The 20,707-nt window shown below is 38.4% G+C and overlaps 1 protein-coding gene across 1 annotated transcript; it reads right to left on the reverse strand.

The window, feature by feature from the left end:
* Positions 1 to 1,245: 1,245 nt before the first annotated feature.
* On the reverse strand, positions 1,246 to 4,116 carry LOC104444860 (cysteine-rich receptor-like protein kinase 10). Its single transcript, XM_039312592.1, is given in 8 exon segments — positions 1,246 to 1,639; positions 1,642 to 1,756; positions 1,844 to 1,994; positions 2,171 to 2,408; positions 2,501 to 2,711; positions 2,877 to 3,079; positions 3,164 to 3,283; positions 3,532 to 4,116. Coding segments are annotated over 8 exon segments (1,629 nt in total). The 5' UTR covers positions 3,932 to 4,116; the 3' UTR covers positions 1,246 to 1,448.
* Positions 4,117 to 20,707: the final 16,591 nt, after the last annotated feature.

Raw genomic sequence — 20,707 nt, forward strand, 5'->3', positions numbered from 1 at the left:
AGATCACAATGTCGAACAGGGTATGCTTTCGCACCATAAACGCTTTGAGTTGCTCAAGATCTGCGCTTTCCCGTGTGCTTAGTTTGTCTTCATCTACCGCTAAAGACGACGGAGACCACGACTACGAAGATCTGCCGCTTTCCCAGTGGGGAACGTATGACCCACACCGGTGGCTACGCGCCACTGCCGTCGCCACCGCAATCTTCCCCATTCGCATGTTCTCTGTGTCTGTTGGTGTTTGTTCTGGTTTTTCTTTTTTTCATATCTATTTTCCTATGTTTGAGTCCATGTATACTGATGTGGCAGTCTGTGTTTCATAGGACAAAAGAAAAAATCAGAAAAATCATAAGAAACAAAACTCCTTCTTTATCCACGTTAAATCGTTGGCCGTGCTATATAGGGCGGTCGATGATAATTGAACCACCACATAAGTGATTTCCTATGAAAATTAGTTAGAGAAACTACACTTGAAAATCATCAAAAAATTTAAAATTAAATTGACATCCATACAACAAGTTGAAAATTGACTTAGTAATTTTCCAAATTACATTTTAACAGGACAAGCTAACCCCATCACCAGGAGTAGGAAGCAGGAAGGAGTAATAAAAATTCTGATCGTTATCTTGAAATTACTTCAATTATTTCTCCTTTATCATAAGCACTCGACTCCGGAAGATCAAATATTGTTTAATTCTCCAAATCGATTACAGAAAAATAGTTCGTAGATCCTAATATAATTATAAGTGACACGAACTCAAGAGAGAATGACAATAGAAGATCGGATCGAAATATTACATACTTAGACATCAAATAGGTTCCTTAAGTCAGCCCTAACTTGGTAGCACTCTTCGTAAAAAATTTGTAACTATGATCAACTTTTCTAAAACCTTAAACTTATCCGATGAAGGCATGGTTCAATATTTAAATACTCTAACATTATCCTCATGCGTAAGCCGAATATTGGTCTAAGATTAAAGTGTAGAAATATCTAAATTTTTCTTTTTTTGTCGGAGCAAGAGGCAAATAAGAACCTCAAAAGATTTGAAGATGGGAACTCCGGCTAAGGCATTGTTTAATATCTAAATACTCTTAACACTCTTCCTGGATGAGATTTTGGCGAATACACTCAAGGTAGATTATAGAATTTGTATATGTATATTTTTTTATATATCAATGGAGAACTTATAGAATTGGATATTGATACATTACTCAAGTAAACGTACCATTCTGATAGAACGTAAGTGGTGAACTGGAATAGAAATGATGACTAATTAACAGGCTTTTTACCCTTCATACATGAAACGATCACAAGGCAAATCATCAATAAGAAATGACAGTCACAATGCAAAGGAGATCACACACTGTAATTATCATTATATTTTATTAAATTGCGAACTATTTCCATTGTATAAAGAGAAATCAATTTAAGACGAGCTGATGATATTTGGTCACCTAGGAGAAACATCTGAAAGGGATACTTCATTAGTAGTAGAAGCTTTGTGAATCAAACCAATCCTATCGAGTGATTTCACATCTCTCCCAACTGAGAATGTAGGCTGTGATGGTTGAGTAAGTGGGATAGTATCGCCTCCTAGCATATGAACCACGAGCGACATGGTTGGTCGATCCACTGGGTCTTTTGAACGCACAGTAGACCAATGTGTATGCATTTTAGCACTTGAACTCCATCACATGACTCTTTGATTGACGGATCGGTAAGTTCCAACCCTCGACCTTCGGACCACAACTTCCATGCCTATCATTTCAAAAGGGAAATAATCAAGGACAATTGCACAAAATTCTTGGATTTCATATTATAAAAGAGTGCTGACTAGAAACATACAAAGGTGAGAAGGCTTTCACTATGCTCTTGAAGATGAAAACCTTTACTCTTTTGCCCGCTTATAATCTCTAGCAAGAGAACTCCAAAACTGAAGACGTCTGATTTAACGGAAAAGAGTCCTTCCATCGCATATTCCGGTGCCATGTATCCACTGATTGGAATTATGTGATGAAGAGCAATTTGTTGGAAGTTCGAAACAATGCAAATTAATTTTCTATATGAAACTTTTGAAATATGAATGTGCTCATTTTGGTGTTGTTGAGCTGATCTTCAGAGTTCTTTTTTGGCTTCATTCAAACATATAATAGACGTAGAAAGATCACTTACTAGGTTCCAACAAGCCTATTCGTGTTGGCCTCCTCTTGATTTACACCAATGATCCTTGCCATTCCAAAATCAGATATCTTTGGGTTCATCCCTTTATCTAGTAAAATATTACTAGCTTTTAGATCCCTATGGATAATTCTTAGGCGAGAATCCTCATGGAGATATAGAAGTCCCCTAGCTACTCCAAAGATGATCTTCATGCGCATCTTCCAATCTAAAGATTGCCCCATAGTTGAATCTGTCAACGATGAGAGACTCAGATGAAACTCAACTCTATCAAAACTAAAATCAACTAGTTAAAAAATTCAGTGCATCTGCTATAGCTCAAACCGAAAAGGAAGACATCCAGGCTTTTGTTGGGCATGTATTCATATATCAAGAGTTTTTCAGGTTCTTCCAAGCAGCATCCCAATAGCCGGACGAGGTTCCTGTGTTGTAATCTGCCAATCAAAATGACTTCATTCTTCAACTCGATGAGTCCTTGGCCTGAGGTTCTTGAAAGCCTCTTAACTGCAATTTCTTTTCCATCTGCCAATCTTCCCTGAAACATCATAAAAGTCAGCAGTAAAATCCCTGTTTGAGGATTGCTATTGATAGCCAGATTCGATTCATTTCATTTTACGCATAATGACTCTGCCAGTTTGCTGCCATTAGAAGATTTTCCTAATTTCCACATAAATAGCTGTTGAGTCACTAAAATGCTTACCTTGTACACAGGGCCAAACCCGCCTTCCCCAAGTTTACATTCATTGGAGAAGTTTGCAGTGGCTGTGCGTATGACATCTAATCGTATCAGAGAGAATTCATGAGAATCCACCGGCTTTTCTTCTCGGCAGGTATCTGATGGAAACTCTTCTCCAATTTCTTGTCTCAGATGAAGTAACTGAATCTCTTGGCTGTTTTCCTTCACTAAGAATCCAAGAGCGTACTCTCATAAGGTAAAGGTTAGAAAATGGTCATTCCAATGGCAAGCAAGGTGAAATTCATTTGTACCTTTCTTAAATATCTCTGTCCTTTTTAAAAAAATGCATGAACCCACGATGAACATTAGTAAACACGATCCAATGACTGAGCTAATTATTGGAATCCATGGAGCTTTTCTCCGTTCGACCCCTGTCAAGACAAAGTAATTCCTTGCATCTAATCATACCATAAATCTGCATATCTTTTCACCAAGTGTAAATAGTACCAGGAACTGAGTGAAAGCAAGAAAGAATGATCATAGTTTAGATTGTCAAAGCAAGTCAAAGTGCATTATGGTACACAAAACAGCTTATATTGAGAATGAGTATCAATGGAAAGATACCATTACACGATTACCATTTCCAACTGAGTGCACATTTCTATTATATAACTTATACCTTTAATGCTGGGCTCAGTTCTGGTTTTGTTAGTTGCAGAAGGTGCTGGTGCTTGTCCTCTAGGTTCCCCATAAAAAGGATACAATTCGTACCGGACATTACAACTTGGCAGAAGAACTCTTCCACCTTGCTTTCCGCCACTGATAAAGGTAGGAAGTTGACCGATCGCATAAGCCAAGCAATCAGAACAATTTAACTTTGATAAGTCGGGGGTGCACTGCACAAGCTCATACAGGGTCACTAAACTTGAGTATTGAAACTCGATGGTCGCGTATAATCTTTCGGAGGAAATTGCCGTGTCCGTCACGTTTTTGAAAGTTTCCATCAGAATCTGGAGGAACTTGTTGGGATCTGTTACGTTGTTAACGTTCCACATATAAAGTGCTGGTGTTTCTTCCATGATAGTGAAGAACGATCTGTTAGAGTAGCGCACGAGACACTCATCGAACCATATGATCGCCTCTTTCTCTCCTGGACATTTTTCTGTGATGTTGCTGGTAGCTGAATCGATGCAAGACTGACAGAGTTTGGGGCCAACATCCACTCTGAAGAGTAATAGTAAAGTTGCATTAGTAGTCACTTAAATCTGGACAATCATTTTTCGGTTGGCATTGGATCACCGTACTTTGTAGAGGATTTTAATTAAGACCATTATATCAGGTCCATCATATATCGTAGTACCAACTGAGACAATTCCATAGATTACAATAATAGAACTAAAAGGTATTACGCAAAAGTTGAAATTTTGGGTATCTTCTGCGTGTGATTTACCTGCAGAGGAAGAGACCATAAACTTTGTCCGGATCTTCCCCTTCTGATGTGTTGTAGAAACCATAAATGGGTCCTTGGTTGTAAAGCCGCCTGTAGAGGAGGCGATTGAGGTTGTCCTGGAACTTGCCAGGGAAAGTGTAATTGGCCCTACCCGAGCACGACTTGTAAAGATACGTCTGTGCACTGACACAAGTGTTTGAGATGAAGAGGATTAGGCATGAAATCAAGACAGCGAAGGAAATATTTGTTGGTGGATTGATGATCATCTTTTCTTTAGCTTGGAAAGAATGCAACTTCAATCAGAGTGTTTACTAGACGGCCACGGACTTTCATCTTCTGGAGGGTGAAGAAACTATTTTAAATAGCAGTTACGTCGCTGTAGCTAAACCACTGCGTTTGCTTGATTTGATAAAGTCCAGCTTGGGGGCTGCTCTTTCTTCAACGAAGACACATAAGTCCAGATTTCACGTTGCGTATTCAAGACCGGCACTTCAATTGGCTTCTCTTTTTCTCATAAGAAACTAGGATGAACTTTCCTGGCCAAAAAGCCAGTTGGACGTGGACGAAGACTTGGCAATTATAAGTCAACTTAAAAGATGAACCGAATGGGGTTGCTCCCCATCATCCTCCCCGTTCAAGATTGGTATTGTAATTTACCATTTAACGTTTATCGTTTTACGGGGTTTGGTCTAAGGTGAGATAGTAGGTTTCTTAATTAGTGGGACGAAGATATGGGCTGGTTAGTGTGGGCCGAGTTGAGCTTGGCCCGTAATAAGAGGGACTGGTTGGAAACTCTATAAATAATGCTCAAGTCTCTCCTCTAATCATAATTCTCACATGTATTCTCACCTAAGGGGCGTTTACCTAACGCTAAATGTGAGGGGGGCCGCCTCATTGAGCCAGTGATACAGAGGGTAATAGAGGAGAATGCCTTGCGCATTGAACATTGTGTTTCCTCTTCCGCTTCAAGAACAATGGATCCCAAAACAGGTGCGTTAATCTTTCTACTCAATTATGCATGTTCTTGTTCTAGTTATGGAGATCTTGGGATTACGCAATTTGCGTCCAACAGATTATGCATGAAATCAAGACAGCAAAGGAAATATTTGTTGGTGGATTGATGATCATCTTTTCTTTAGCTTGGAAAGAATGCAACTTCAATCAGAGTATTTACTAGACGGCCACAAACTTTCATCTTCTGGAGGGTGAAGAAACTATTTTAAATAGCAGTTACGTCGTTGTAGCTAAACCACTGCGTTTGCTTGATTTGATAGTGGTATTTCAAGTTTCATAGTGTTGTTATTTCATTTGGATTTATTAAGAACAAAGTAGATCAGTGCATATACACCAAGGTCAGTGGGAGGAAATATATTTTTCCCATACTTTATGTAGATGATATCTTGCTTGCTAGTAGTGACATTGGTTTACTGCATGAGACAAAGCGGATGTTATCAAAAAAATTTGACATGAAAGACCTTGGTGAGGCGTCTTTTGTTCTTGGCATTGCGATCCATAGGGATCGCTCATGCCGTTCATTGGGTTTATCTCAGAGGGCGTATATTGATTGTGTTTTAGAAAGATTCAATATGCAGGATTGCAAACTAGGAATTGCTCATGTTGTTAAGGGTGATCAATTGAGTCTTTCACAATGCCCTAATTCAGATTTTGAGAAAGCTCAAATGAAAGATGTACCTTATGCTAATGTGCTTGGAAGCATCATGTATGCTCAAGTTTGCACTATGCCAGATATTGCTTTTGCAACAAGCCTTCTAGGCAGATATCAATCAAATCCAGGACACGATAACAAAAGATTATATGCTGATGTATAGACATGTTCCAGACTTGCAACTAGCAGGCTATTCAAATGCAAATTTTGCTGGTTGTCAAGATGATAAGAAATCAACGACAGGATACATATTTATGTTGGCAGGAGGTGCAATATCATGGAAGAGCGAAAAACAGAAATCCATATCTTCTTCTACCATGCAAGTGGAGTTTGTAGCATGTTTTTCAACTGCTACTCAAGCTATGTGGCTCCCAAAACCTCATTAGGGAGTTATCAGTTTTTGATTTTGTGGATAGACCCATACAGCTATATTGTGACAATAACTCTGCAGTTTTGTTTATTAATAACAATAGAAGTCTCAAGGGTCAAAACACATGAAGGTCAAGTTTTTTACTATAAAGGAATCAGTGCGAAATGGTGACGTTGCAGTAGATTATATTCCTACAGATGATATGATTGCAGATCCACTAATAAAGGCCTACGCCCATGTGTTTTTGATCGACATGTCATTAGTATGGGCCTAGGAGCATCTTGGGATGCTGTTATTTAGTGGGAGCTGTGTTTTATTTTTCTTTGAATAAAGTTTACATCTGTTTTGTTACAATTTAGTAACACTTTGATATATATATATATATATATATATATATATATATATATATATCAACTTTTACATTCAATAAAATATTTTTGAATGAATTGTTATTATGTTGAATATATATATTGTTAAAAGTCTCAATGTATTATTAAACCTTGAGTGAAAGCTAGGAGCATCCAAGCATCCGGTAATTAGTCTTTTGCATATGTCTTGTGATACATAAAGAAATGTTAACCGTGAGGACAAGACATATGTGGGTTCATTGGAACCATAAAGCATTCTCTAGTGGCATAAGTTTTTTGTGTCGCCTAAGGTAAGAGAATGGTGACTGACAAATGGGATCTCTCTATGAGAGATGTTATCCATTTGCCACACTACCATATTGAATCCATATCAATAAAGTTGAGAGCACTCGTGACCATGGAAGGCTCTGTGTGTATATATGCAGTTACCGCCATGATTCGGTGTTTAAGACTTTATGAGATATGATTGACTATTAAGAATTATCTCTGGATCAATGTGCGCACATATAGTACGATTTCAATTAATATAGTCCAAGTGGGAGAATGTAAGAGTTTTTCTAATTGTGGACTACATTAATTGATATTGTAATTACCGTTTAACGTTTATCGTTTACGGGGTTTGGTCTAAGGTGAGATAGTAAGTTTCTTAATTAGTCTAATATGGGCTAGCTAGTGTGAGCCGAATTGAGCCTGGCCCGTAATGAGAGGGACTGGCTGGAAACTCTATAAATAGTGCTCAAGTCTCTCCTCTAACCCTAATTCTCACATGTATGCTCACCTAAGGGGTGTTTATCTAACGCTAAACGTGAGGGGGGCCGCCTCATTGAGCCAGTGATACGGAGGGCAATAGAGGAGAATGACTTGCGCGTAGAACATTGTGTTTCCGCTTCCGCTTCAAGAACAATGGATCCCAAAACTGGTGTATCAATCTTTCTACCCAATTATGCATGTTCTTGTTCTAGTTATGGAGATTTTGGGATTACGTAATTTGCGTCCAACAGATTAGGCATGAAATCAAGACAGCAAAGGAAATATTTGTTGGTGGATTGATGATCATCTTTTCTTTAGCTTGGAAAGAATGCAACTTCAATCAGAGTATTTACTAGACGGCCACGGACTTTCATCTTCTGGAGGGTGAAGAAACTATTTTAAATAGCAGTTACGTCGTTGTAGCTAAACCACTGCGTTTGCTTGATTTGATAAAGTCCAGCTTGGGGGCTGCTCTTTCTTCAACGAAGACACATAAGTCCAGATTTCACGTTGCGTATTCAAGACCGGCACTTCAATTGGCTTCTCTTTTTCTCATAAGAAACTAGGATGAACTTTCCTGGCCAAAAAGCCAGTTGGACGTGGACGAAGACTTGGCAATTATAAGTCAACTTAAAAGATGAACCGAATGGGGTTGCTCCCCATCGTCCTCCCCGTTCAAGATTGGGTTTTGAATCACGGCACTTATGCATTCTATTGGAATCAACAAGGAACATAGACCTGCGTGTTTCTGATAATCATTTGGTGTGTGTATAAGGTGAGACTTGCCACATCATCGTACGTTTTTGTTAGAAAAGGGAAAATGGGAACTCCAATGAAACTCGAATGTACGTTGCTCATCCCATTCTGGAAGCACGGAGATGCTCATCAAAAGTCAACTGTTTTCGTATAAGTTGAGATATCTTAATGTCTTTTAGAATTTTATTTAAATGTGCATCGTTCGCATTAAATGAACACCCATGTATATGCGGTCTCGTGAGAGGGATTAGAGAAAGAAATCGTAATTTGAAATATTCATACAATATTCAGCAAGCTCTATTATTTCTCTCTTTTTTTTAAGGATATTATTTCTCTGTTTATTCATTGAAAATATTATATGGGTATCATTCTTCTCTTGTTTTCTTTTATAGCCACGTCTCGGAAGATATTGTATGACAACGAATCATTTCACGTTGATATGATGGATGCAGTAAGTTACTGACTATTTTGACCTATGCAGTTGGTCGGAAATAGTAACTTTCCTCTATATGTGTTGATACCTAAATTTTGATAGCTCAATTATTCGTTAATTACATAAAAAAAATTATGGATTAATTTTTAACTCCTAACAAAAATAAATTTCATTAAATTGCATCGCATATAGACAATGGGATTATTAGCGTTACTAGTATTAATTATAAAAATGTTCAAAAAAATAATTATAAAAAATTTTAATTAAAAAAGGAAGAGTCCCGGCAAGGGCTGGTCCGGCCTGGCCCCTTTTTCTTTCTCTTCTTTTCCGTCCCTCCCACTGGGCCGGTCCATCCTCTCACTGGGCCGGTCCATCCTCCCTTTCCCTCGGCCCGGCCCGGCCCGACTAAGAGTTGAGAGAAGGCAGAGAGCGAGAGAGAAGCTTGGCCGCACCCGGGGTCCTGCTTCTCGGCATCCTTCCTTCTGGTGAGTCCTTTTTTGAGTTCAACCCCCCTCAACTCAAGGATCCCGTCTCAGTGACATTAAGGCGGCCGGCCATAGCTCGATCCGTCTCGAGCCCACCTGCTAGCTGTCGCTAAGTTGGGTAGGGCCCCATCACCTATGCGCACAAATGCGCTTCATTTTGCCCTGTTTTCGAGCTCGCTGGGCGGGGCTCGCAGTTCCTCGTTTCGTGCGAATTCCGACCTCGGCGGCGCTGCGATTGATTGTCTTTGGACGCTGCTTGGTTTTTAAGTTTCTGTCTGGGTCATTGTTTGATGTCCCGGTCAAGCTTTTGTTAGTTCTTCAGTAGACGCACCCCAGGTGTTTGATGTTTTGCCTAGGCCGGATCCGCAGTGGCATTTTTTGTTTTTTTTTTTTTTTTGGGTGATCTGGCCATGGGCGATCTGGTGAAAGTGAGAGTTCACGATGACGGCACAAGAGGTTGTTGAAGGATGTTAGCATTGGGGCCCTGGTTTGGTGATTTAGGCATTCAATGGCCACGACTGGAGTTGCGGTGATCGATAATGATGGTCGAACATGGCAGCCAACATTGGAGGCCTAGTGAACATTCATCTAATGATTTACTGTAAAACGTATTGTTCACGGCTGGAATTTTGGTGTTCTTGAATCAGTGGGCAAATTTTCAAGCTGCGTTTGGCAGTTAGGACAAAATTTGAGATAGAATATGATTTATCATATCTTACGTTTAGTGCTTACTTAGAATAGAATAAAGTCGGATATAAGGGGATATAGGCCGAATAAAATTATCTCATGGGAAATGTGGGATAAAGGTGGATAGTATTTTTAATGTCTATAATAGGAAAGTTATTTTTCTCAAATAACAAAGTTCTTAAATTAACAAAATTAAAATTAAATTTCAATATAAATAATGTTTGAATTCTAATTTTTTTTTTGTCAGTCCTACTTTATTCCTACACTATACTCACTCTCGAGACTTTTACTTTGTCTCTTGCGGGCGTGGGAGTCGAAACCCACTCCTGAAACTTACGCGTCCCCATCTCATCCCCCCTAAGAAGGTGGGGATTTGAACCTTTCACCTCCCCTTCCATGTTGGAAGAGTGGTCACTTTCGGGCAAATCCCGGTGGTTGTTTGAATTCTAATTTAAGAAATTACAAATTACAAATAAATAATTATTTTTTTTTAATTTAATCTGATTTTAATTTATATATTCAACTTTAATTCTATCTTATAATAAACATTCAATCTATAAATTATATTTTTACATTTATTATATATTTTAGGTATTTTTGTATTTTAGGTATGTTAGTACAGTTTATTATTTGATAAAATTTTATTCAAGAACGATGAAAGGGGAAAAAAGAAATAATAAAGAAAATAATTTAAAAAGGAGGAAAAAGAAAATAAAAATAAATAAAAATAAATTAAGGAATAGTGTCACAGAGATTTTCACCATCTCCATTTATAAAATTTTACGTTCATTTACAATGATATACCATTTGTATTAGAAAAATGTATATAATATGATGTGAATATATCCGACTTTAATACTGTAATTCACCGAACAGTTGATATGATATAGAAAAATTTGAAAATTTCATATCATATCCTATCAAGTCCTATTTTGATTAGAAATCCGGATGACCAAAGGTAACTTAAGTGTTTTGGGCGTGCTTGAAGAGGACAAAGGAGAGTAGTGGACTTTGGGCTTATTTAGACTTGGTGAGCCTTGGGCTTGAAGTATTAATTTGGGTGTAATTGGGCTTCGTTTCTAGTTTTTACTATAAGGGGTAGGTAGTAAGTGTTGGGCTTAAATGGGCTTGTTTGGATTTATTTTGGCTTAATGGGCTTTGGCTTTTGTCATTGGGTTTTATTTTATTTTATTTTTTTTTTGGTCAAAATAGAACTGACTATTACTTGATTAAGGAGGAGTCCTACATAGCACAGATGGAGAAAGATCTACACATAAAATATTCCATAGAGGAAATAGGGGAGAAATCAACCAATTACGTGGAAGAGTCTTAAGCCGATGGTTCCATGCAATCCAATCTGTTGCGGCATTTGCTTGGCGTGGACAATGGGTCATCGTAATATTGTTGTTTTGATTTAGCCCACTCCTATAGCGCTGCACAATTTCTTTTAGATTCCATGAAGGTTCGACCCGGCCCATTACCATTTCTACCACCGTGGAACAGTCGCTTTCTATCAACCACTTCATAGTTCGACTTCCAAAGTCCCTCACGTGAGGCAACTGGAGTTCCTGGGTATATAATATGTCATGTAAAATCACCTCGGCTTCCGCTTCACTCGATGAAGAAACCCTAGCCGTGGCTGCGAATCCTTCGAGAGCTCTTCCAGACGAATCGTGCACGACTCCAGCCACAGAGCATAGAAATTCCCCTGAATACCATGCCGCATCGACGTTTAGCTTCAGATCCTGCCCTTCCAGAGGCCACCACTGATCAGGTTTGTCTCGTTTAAGTGATCGTTCTTTTTTGTTTGATTTTCCTCTACTTAAGGAGATCTGTTGTTCCTGTGCTGTAATCAATAGATCTGCTGGTCTTGGGTCTTTCGCTCGAAAAATCCAGTTGTTTCTCGCCTTCCAGATGTTCCACAGAATCATACCAGTAAGCTCTCGAGCAGGTGAGAACTGATCGCTTCTGAAAGCGTTGAAGATCCACTGATCTGTGCGCTTAATACTATTGTTAGGTCTGATCATTTCAAATAGTGGGTCATCCCATACTTTCTTTGTCCATTTACATAAGAACAAAAGGTGCTCTGTAGTTTCGATGCTAGAATAGCAGAACGGGCATAGTGGATCTTTAATTATTTTCCTTTTATACAGGTTCTCCCTCGTAGGAAGAGCGTTTTTACAGAGGCTCCAGAGGAAAGAACGGACCTTTGGTGACACATCAAGTCTCCATATTTGAGTCCATAAGGTACGTGGTGGTTGAAATGAACAAGAGGGTCGATTCTGATCTGATCTACTTGTGGTTACCATTGCTCTGTTGTATCCACTCTTAACAGAGTATTGCCCTGTTCTATTGCCTGTCCATATGAGCGAATCTGGCTTTGATTGCTGGCTTAGGGGGATTGCTAGAATCTCGTTGGCAATAGTTTCTTCGTAGAGTTGATGGATAATCTGTTGTTTCCATTCTCTAGATTCTGCATTTATCAATTCGGACACCAAAATAGGCTATGTTTGGTTTGCTTGACCGCCTATTACTCCTTATGAAAGCCATATGTCTTCTCTAATACGAATAGAATTTCCATTCCCTACTGACCATTTGATGTTGTTCTTTATTGTGTCTCTGCCAAGCATTAAACTGTGCCAGCCCCATGATGGCCGGTGTCCCTTAGAAGCTGTCCAGACATCACCATTGGGAAAGTAAATCCCTTTCAACACTCTGCTCCATAGGGCCGAAGAGGAGGTAGCTAATCTCCAGGTTTGCTTGCCTAACATGGCTCTATTAAAGGTAAGCAGATCCTTAAACCCAAGTCCACATGTGTCCTTTCGAGTTTTCAAGACTTCCTAGCTTTTCAGTGCAACCCTCTTTTAGCATCACCATTTTGCCACCAAAATGATGCAATGCGTTGTTCTATGGCTTTGCAGATAGACACGGGCAGCTTGAATATGGACATTGCATAGGTAGGTAGGGATTGCACAACACTTTTTATTAACACTTCCTTTCCTGCCTTTGTAAGTAATTTTTATTTCCATCCTGCTAACTTTAAATTTACCCTGGCCAGAATCCATGCAAACAGCTCTTTCTTGGATTGACCCCACTCGGTAGGTATGCCCAAATATTTTCCTATTTTCTGTAGAACAGGAACTCTCAATTCTATGGCCAAATTATGTTTGAATAATGCTGGACAATTACCACTAAAATAAACCCCTGATTTATTTAAATTGATTGCTTGACCCATAGCACAGCAATATTGGTTAAGTATTTAGGCTAGATTCTGGCACTCTGTAATAGTTCCATCCAAAAAAAAAGATCACATCATCAACAAACATCAAATGTGATAGCTTAGGGCAAGATCTATTTATCTGTATGCCTTTGATTGTACCATCTACTAATGCTTTTTTCATCAGCCAGGTTAACACATTGGACATCAGAATGAAGATATAGGGTGAGAGTGGATCACCTTGTCTGAGGCCTCGCGAAGGATGGAAGAAAGAGGTAGGTTCTTCATTGATTTTCACCTTTGAAGGTTGTTGATATACATTGCATAATTAAGGAGACCCATTTAGCATTAAACCCCATGTGCAGCATACTATCCCTAACAAAATCACATTCGATCTGTCATATGCTTTTCGCATATCAAGCTTGAGAATGGCCGATGTTTTTTCTTTTTTTTTGTTATGCGTAGTTGATGCGGTATTTCTGTACTATGAAGATATTGTCTTGAATTTGCCTCCCCGGAACAAAAGCACCCTGCTCTGGTTCAATGATAAGTGGTAACCACTTCTTTAGTCTATTTGCTAAGATTTTTTAGATAACTTTATAACTGAAGTTGCACAGACTAATGGGTCTGTATTGACTGATGTTTTCAAGGTTTTTAACTTTTGGAATCAACACAATATGGGTCGATTGAGCTGGGGATCAAGAACGCTCTTCTGAAAAAATTCCTAAACAAGCTGCATCAGGTCAGTTTTTATAATTTCCCATGATTGTTGGTAGAAAATCCCATTAAAACCATTAGGGCCAGGGGCTTTGAAAGCTCCGAATTGAAAGACAGCTGCTTGGATTTCCTCTAATAAAGGTACTGCCACTAGTTCTTCATTTATATTCTCTGTTATTGGGGATGGGCATTGATTTAGGATAGATTGGTAGTTTCTTGGACCCTCAGTCCTATATAGATTCTCATAGAAAGACTAAATATGTTTCTGTAGCATCGTGGGATCTCTGCACCAGCTATTATCTTCTAATTGCAGCATTGTAATGCGATTTTGTTGCCTCCTTTTGATTGTCGTAGCATGAAAAAATCTAGTGTTTTGGTCTCCCCAATGTAACCATTTGATGCGTGATCTCATTCCCCATAACTGTTCTTCCTGTTTTCTCAGTGTGTCTATTTGACTGATGATGTGCTGCACTTTCATGCTTACTCGTGTGTTGAGATGTTTGATTCGTAATTTCTGTTAAGGCTTGATTAAGCTCTTTGATCTGTGTATAAGCATTAGCAAACTTCTCTTTGCTCCACTTAGATAATACTTGTGATGTCCTCCCTAATTTCTCTGCGAAAGGGGAACTTTGAGTTGATTTTTCTGCCCATACTTGCTAGATGACTTCTTGATAATCTGCATGGTCTGTCCAGAAAGCTTCCAATTTGAATTGTTTCTTCCTTCTCTTTACTCCAGGATACAGTTGAAGGACTAGGGGACTGTGGTCTGATCCGATAGCTGGAAGGGCCTAGACTTCTGTTTCATGAAAGGTAACTTGCCACTCTAAAGTACAGAGCACTCTATCGAGTTGCTTTTTAACCAACTCCGCCCCCTCCCTGTTATTTGCCCATGTAAATGCGCATCCATGGTTGTCTACATCCATTAGGGATAGATCATTAAGCATGTTTCTGAATGCTGCAATTCTTCTATTGCCCGCTTCTTTTTTCCCAACTTTCTCCCATACATATAGTAGTATCTCATTAAAATCTCCCATACATATCCATGGAAGAGAAACTGGAGGCTTAAGAGTTCCTAACAGTTGCCATAATGTCATATGCTCCCCAAAATCAGTAGATGCATGGACAAAGGTAATCTGCATAACTTGTTTACTTTCAGGGTCAGTACACTGCACATCTATGAACTGTTTTGAACTTGCTTGCACCTTTAAAGCGATTTCCTCTTGCCACATGATTGCCAATCCCCTCGCTATTCCTGTTGGATTAACTAAGTAGAGGTTCAGGAATTGAAGCTTTTTACAAATCTTTTCCACCATAGTTGCTTTATTTTTCGTCTCCATGAGAAAAAGTAAGCTGGGCCTTTCGAGAGCTATTAAAGCTCTTAATTCCTGGATTGTCAGGGGGTTGCCCAACCCCTGACAATTCCAACTAACGATTTTCATGGCTTCAGTGGTGGCTTATTAGGGCTAGCCACCAAAGCCCATTCGTGTCCATCTTGGATCAGTTTCACCGGGGTCTCCAGAAGGTCTACATCATCTGTGAGGAGAGGGGATATTGCTGGTATGCATTTCTATTTTTTTGCCTTTTGTACTTTCATATTCTTCTTACTGCTTTTTCCCAACTTTTGATAATAGTGGGTTTTGGGATTCGGGGCATAATACCTGTTTTCCACGATCTCGGTCTTCTACTACAATAGATACATTTACTGGGCTTATCTCCTGTTCTGGGCTACTTTCTGATCGCTTTTTGCTGCAGGCTACAATTTGCATATCAAATGCTGCCTCTCGAGCAATGAAGTTCATTCCAATAGGTTGGGTAGGTGGAACAGGTACTGTCTCTTCCACTACAAACTCCTCCTCCATTTTCCCGTAGAAAGCATCCCAATAAGGGCTGTGATCACTGGTTTTTGCCTTCAACCAGGGTCCATATAACCCTTTTTTGTTCATTGCCCAGGGTGAAGTTGCATATGGAATTTCAAGGCAATCAGTTACATAGTGCCCAATTTTGCCACAAGAGAAACAATAATGTGGGAGACGCTCGTACTTGAACTCCACCCATAGCCAATTATTACCAATATCCATAAGAGCTCCCGATTTCAGAGGTAAAGTCAAATCAATCTCAACTCTAACTCTACCGCCTCTGTTCTGAAGAGTATTTGTTGAGTCAAGTTGAACTTCTATTACATTTCCCATCCTTTTCCCCATATCATTGAACACTTTGTCTATTCTCCAACCAGGGGGAACTCCTCCAATGCGCACCCAAAAAGCTGCCTTAGTGAATTCATAGCAATGCTCAGGGACTTCAGGGAGACACTGCTTCAGAACGAGCAAATTAGTTGAGTATGACCAAGGTGAATTCCTCATTACTTGCTGTTTTTCCTCCTCCGATTGAAAAACGAAAGTGAAATGCCCTGGTTCCTTCTGAGAGCAAATAACCCCTTCTGCTTTCCATGCTTTTTTCCATTGTAGTGATGAAAGTAGGATAATTCACATTTGGTCTGGAGTACAATTTGCCAAAGAGAGTACGTCTACATTCCTCCCTTTTTTGTTGAGGTATTTCATCAGACACTTCAACTACGTCTTCCTCAGACCACAGGTGCCCAAGGCTTTTGCATAAAGCAGCCACTCTCATCTCATTTTCTTCTTTGCTTTCCATTTTCACTAACTATCAATCGTTTAGCTAAGGAGGATCAGATCTAGACTATCGACATCCCCGAGACTACCCAGCTTCAGCTTTATCCAGATCCTAACCTCTACCACTCCGATCTCGTCAGCCAAGCGAACAACTCAAGAGAGACTAACCGGAAAGCACATATATATTTGATACTCTACTCAAATCAATACTCAGAGCAGCAAACAACACTCCACCTGTTGGATGCTTTCGATCAGGATCATCCTGACTGATGGAATCCAGAGGCACTCGGAGAATCACTGAGGAGAGATCCAATCGTATTACTTAGAAGTAACATTTTTTTCCTTGTTTTGGATGCTGGGGGAAGAAAACACTGGAGAAAGGTCACTGTATTACGGAAGAACACCAGTAAATTAGGGTTTAGGGTTTGAAAAAAGGGGGGTAGACGCTCCCATGAGGTAGAGAGAAAACTCGCAGAGGCGAGGTATAGAGATGGGTTTTATTTTGTTGAGCCCATTCCTTTCTTAAGGCTTTTGATGCCGTGGCCCAGTCTGTAGAGCAGCAGCAGCCCATGCTCGTCCATGGGCCCGACCCGACTCCCATTTTCGAGATAAAAATAAAGAATATTTTTATTAAAAATATTAAAAATTCAAAATAATTTATCTTTTCCAAAAGTTATGAAAAGGCTTAAGAGTTAGTTTTTGACCAATTTTCTCAACAAAAAAAAATGTGTGAAAATCCTTAATAAATAAAAACCTGTGCTCAAAATTGAATATGTCGTTAGGCTTCACCATAGGATTTTAGTGTTCTTAGAGACAAATGATAGGTGGTCGTTTACGTATTTCAATTTTAACTATTATGTGATTGCACACTTTCAATATGTTAATTGTAGTTTCTCTTTAGCCTACTTCTTTTTTTCAGTCATATCTTTATGTTAATACATGATTTTTGGTCAACACGTCGAATAGTAAAAGATTGAGATTTGAGTTTTCACTCGCAACAAAGCCAATTTCTTATTTCTTTCTTTTGCATTGTTGTTTTTAACTAATTTTCTAACCATTTTCAAAGAAATACCCGAAAAGTCAAATGGTTGATTTTCAGGTTAATTTTTGGTCAACTTGACCAAAAAAATTGACCAAAAAGTCAACTCATATAAAAAATTGGCTCCCGCCCCCAAAAGATGTCAATTAGCTTAAATTTCACTTTTTCTTAAATCAATTTTATAAAATCCAAAGATTTGACCGAAAAAATAACTAAAGGTTTGACTTTTAATCAAACCTTTGACAAAAAAAATTGGAAAAATTAAAAATCCTCAAAACACTTTGTTTTAGTATCAATTTGATTTTTGTGGCCAAAATTTGGAAAAAATCAATTAAGAATCTTATTTCCAGAATTTTTCAATTTTAGGTTCTAAATTGACCAAAAATAAGATTATTTTTGCTTTAGCCATAGTTAGTTGTAGTTTCTTTTACGACATTTGATCTATGGGCTAATTTTAATACACTCGTTCATTCGATTTCACAAATTACCATGGTGAAAGGGAAATTTCCATTTTAAACCCTAATTAAAGGGTCAAAATCGATTCTTCATGATTTACAAACTGACAATTATTTTACACTCATTTTATTCGAGATAAGTCCAAATCCAGAGTCAACTTTGAGAAATTCACACGAACTTTACTCTCTTGAATGTATGAAAATCGAACTGTTGAGCTTTAATTGACGAAGCTTAGGTTGACCCATTCAAGACTTTGGCACTTTAATTCGAGATCAATTTAAATGCATAAGGTGATCCTACACATGGGTAACTAGTTAAATAGATCTATAGCAATATTAATTGAATTTAAATTCAATTAATTTGCAATTTTCGCTAAAGAATTGCATGAGCAATTTAGGCTTGATTTCATATACTCATGGTTTTGACCTTTTTTTTTTTTTCATGAATCGCTTAATTAAGTCAATAGAGAGCCCATATATTGCATTTACAGAATTTAATTGGTTTAATTTGATCGAAGTTGGACAATTTTTCCTCAAATTGTGCAAGTTTTCTCTTCAACAAATTGCATAAATTTTGAACCCACAAGGGTCATGCAAACATAAATCAGCAAGAACCAGCAAGAACAAGTCAAGAACCAGTCAGACCGGCGTGAACCGATTTGACTAGCCATCGGCAAGGCTAGCCAGTTCGGCCCCTTGTCGATTGGTTATGGATCTCTGGCGACCGATTCCGGGCTCTTCATCTTATCAATTTCATCCTCGTGTCCTTACATTTTCATGATTTTGCGGATTGACCCTCAAATTTTGTGAATTTGCAATTGAAAGGTACTACTCAAAAGTTGAAATTTTGGGTTATCTTTTGGATGTAATTTACCTGCGGAGGAAGAGGCCATAAACTCTGTGAGGATATTCTCCTTCCGTCCAGTTGTAAAAACCGGAGATGGGTCCTTGGTCAAAGTGCTGCCTGTAGAGGAGGAGGATAAGGTTTTTGCGAAAATTGCCATCCGCACTGTGGTTGCCCCTACCAGAGCACCATGTGTAGAGGTAGGACTCTGCACTAGTGCCTGAGATGAAGAGGATTCGGAATGAAATCCAAAAGGCGAAGGAAATATTTCTCCGTGCATCGATTGTCATCCTTCCTGGAATTTGGAGACAACGGAAGTACATTGAAGAGTAATTCAAAGAGGGCCGCAGACTTTCTTTCAACTCGAGAGGAGTAACATAATAAGCAACTTCTTCTGGTAGACAGAGCAGAAAGGACTCTCCAAACAAACTCGAACGTTTGCTGAGGAAGACTCGGAGCTATGAAGTCATCAGGTTCTTGACGCTCCTTCGAAATGCATCAGTTACTTTTAGATGTTTGCTCGAGTTTCTTCTAAACGCATGTCCTTTGCTTTGAACGAGCGTCCTTGTTTTATGGGGTCTTGTAAGAGGTGTTAGAGAAACAAATTGTAATTGGCAAGATCCACGCAATATTCATCAAAATCCATAATATTTGCGCAAATTCGCTGGGAATATTATATGAGTAGCATTCCTCTTTTGTACTTTCTTATATAAGTACGCATTGGAAGATGATGTTATATTCTTGATAATATATGTTGGCACATGATAGTGGAAAATAATTTTCTTTCATATGGATGTGATGCATATCTGATAGAGAATATTTTCTTCCATAGTAGAGAACACTTTTCTTCCTTGAGGCTGGCATGTTTCACTTTTACAAATATTAATAAAATTACACAATATGTATAAATGCATCTCACTCTTATCGACCTATTTTTTTGGTCAAAACCGACCATTTAAATATGCCTATTTTTGCAAACCATTCACATGCATTTAAGCACAACTCCTCATCGAAAAGGCCAAATTACCCATCCTTGCAAACTCATTTTATGTTGCTTAGGGTTGGGTGATTTGGCTTTTTTAATGGATCTTGGTGATTTGGGTAGTGTGAGAAATTGGGATTGGAATGAGTTTTTTTGGAATGGAAATGTCTTTTTCATAAAATAAAATAAAAAGACGTAAGGATAATTGGTGCAAACTGGTCTAAAAAAAGTAACATTTAATTATGTTTTGGATTTGTTTACAAAAGTAGAGGTTTATAATTGGTCGTTCATGAATGCTAATGTACGTCATTGATATTTTCCTTTTATTGGTAATTTTCCTTTGATGTCTAGAATCTATACATACTAATAGGACAAATTGAGCCCAAAATTCTAATATAGGAGAGAAAAATAGTATAAACTCGTGGAGAAAATAAAAAAACAAAACAACACAAGACCCTAAAATTATTTTTCATTTATTTTCCTAGCTAGAAATTTTAAAAGTAAAAGAAGGAAGGTTTCTCCGATAGGCGGACTTGGCCAGCTAATGTTATTTTCCTTGGACAAATTCCGCTGCTGAGTCATCCACACACCTTCAAAGGTAATATATTCACTTAAGATTATTTGAAATAGTTATCATAATTTGGTTCAGAGCTGATTTAGATTGAGGTACAGAAGAGGGAATCTCTTCCCGAAAGAGTAGTGTGGATATTGACTATATTCAGATTTTGATGATGCAAGGTGGATAAAAGAGGACAAAACATGAAAGGTAAGGGTGATTTTTGGGATTTTCTCCAGGGACAGAATCCTATTCGCCATCACTCAAATGGAAACGTATTTTATATGATAAAGGCATCACATGATGTAACAGACCGATTAAAAGTAAGACGTACATACTCATGGTGTAAAGTAAGATAAAGATTCATATCACATTGTCAATGATTGATCAATTGTATCACATCGTCATTGTCAAGTGTTATATCTATTTCATAAAATAAAAAAAAACACA

Source organism: Eucalyptus grandis, chromosome 5, assembly GCF_016545825.1.
Source record: "Eucalyptus grandis isolate ANBG69807.140 chromosome 5, ASM1654582v1, whole genome shotgun sequence".
Classification (NCBI taxonomy): domain Eukaryota; kingdom Viridiplantae; phylum Streptophyta; class Magnoliopsida; order Myrtales; family Myrtaceae; genus Eucalyptus; species Eucalyptus grandis.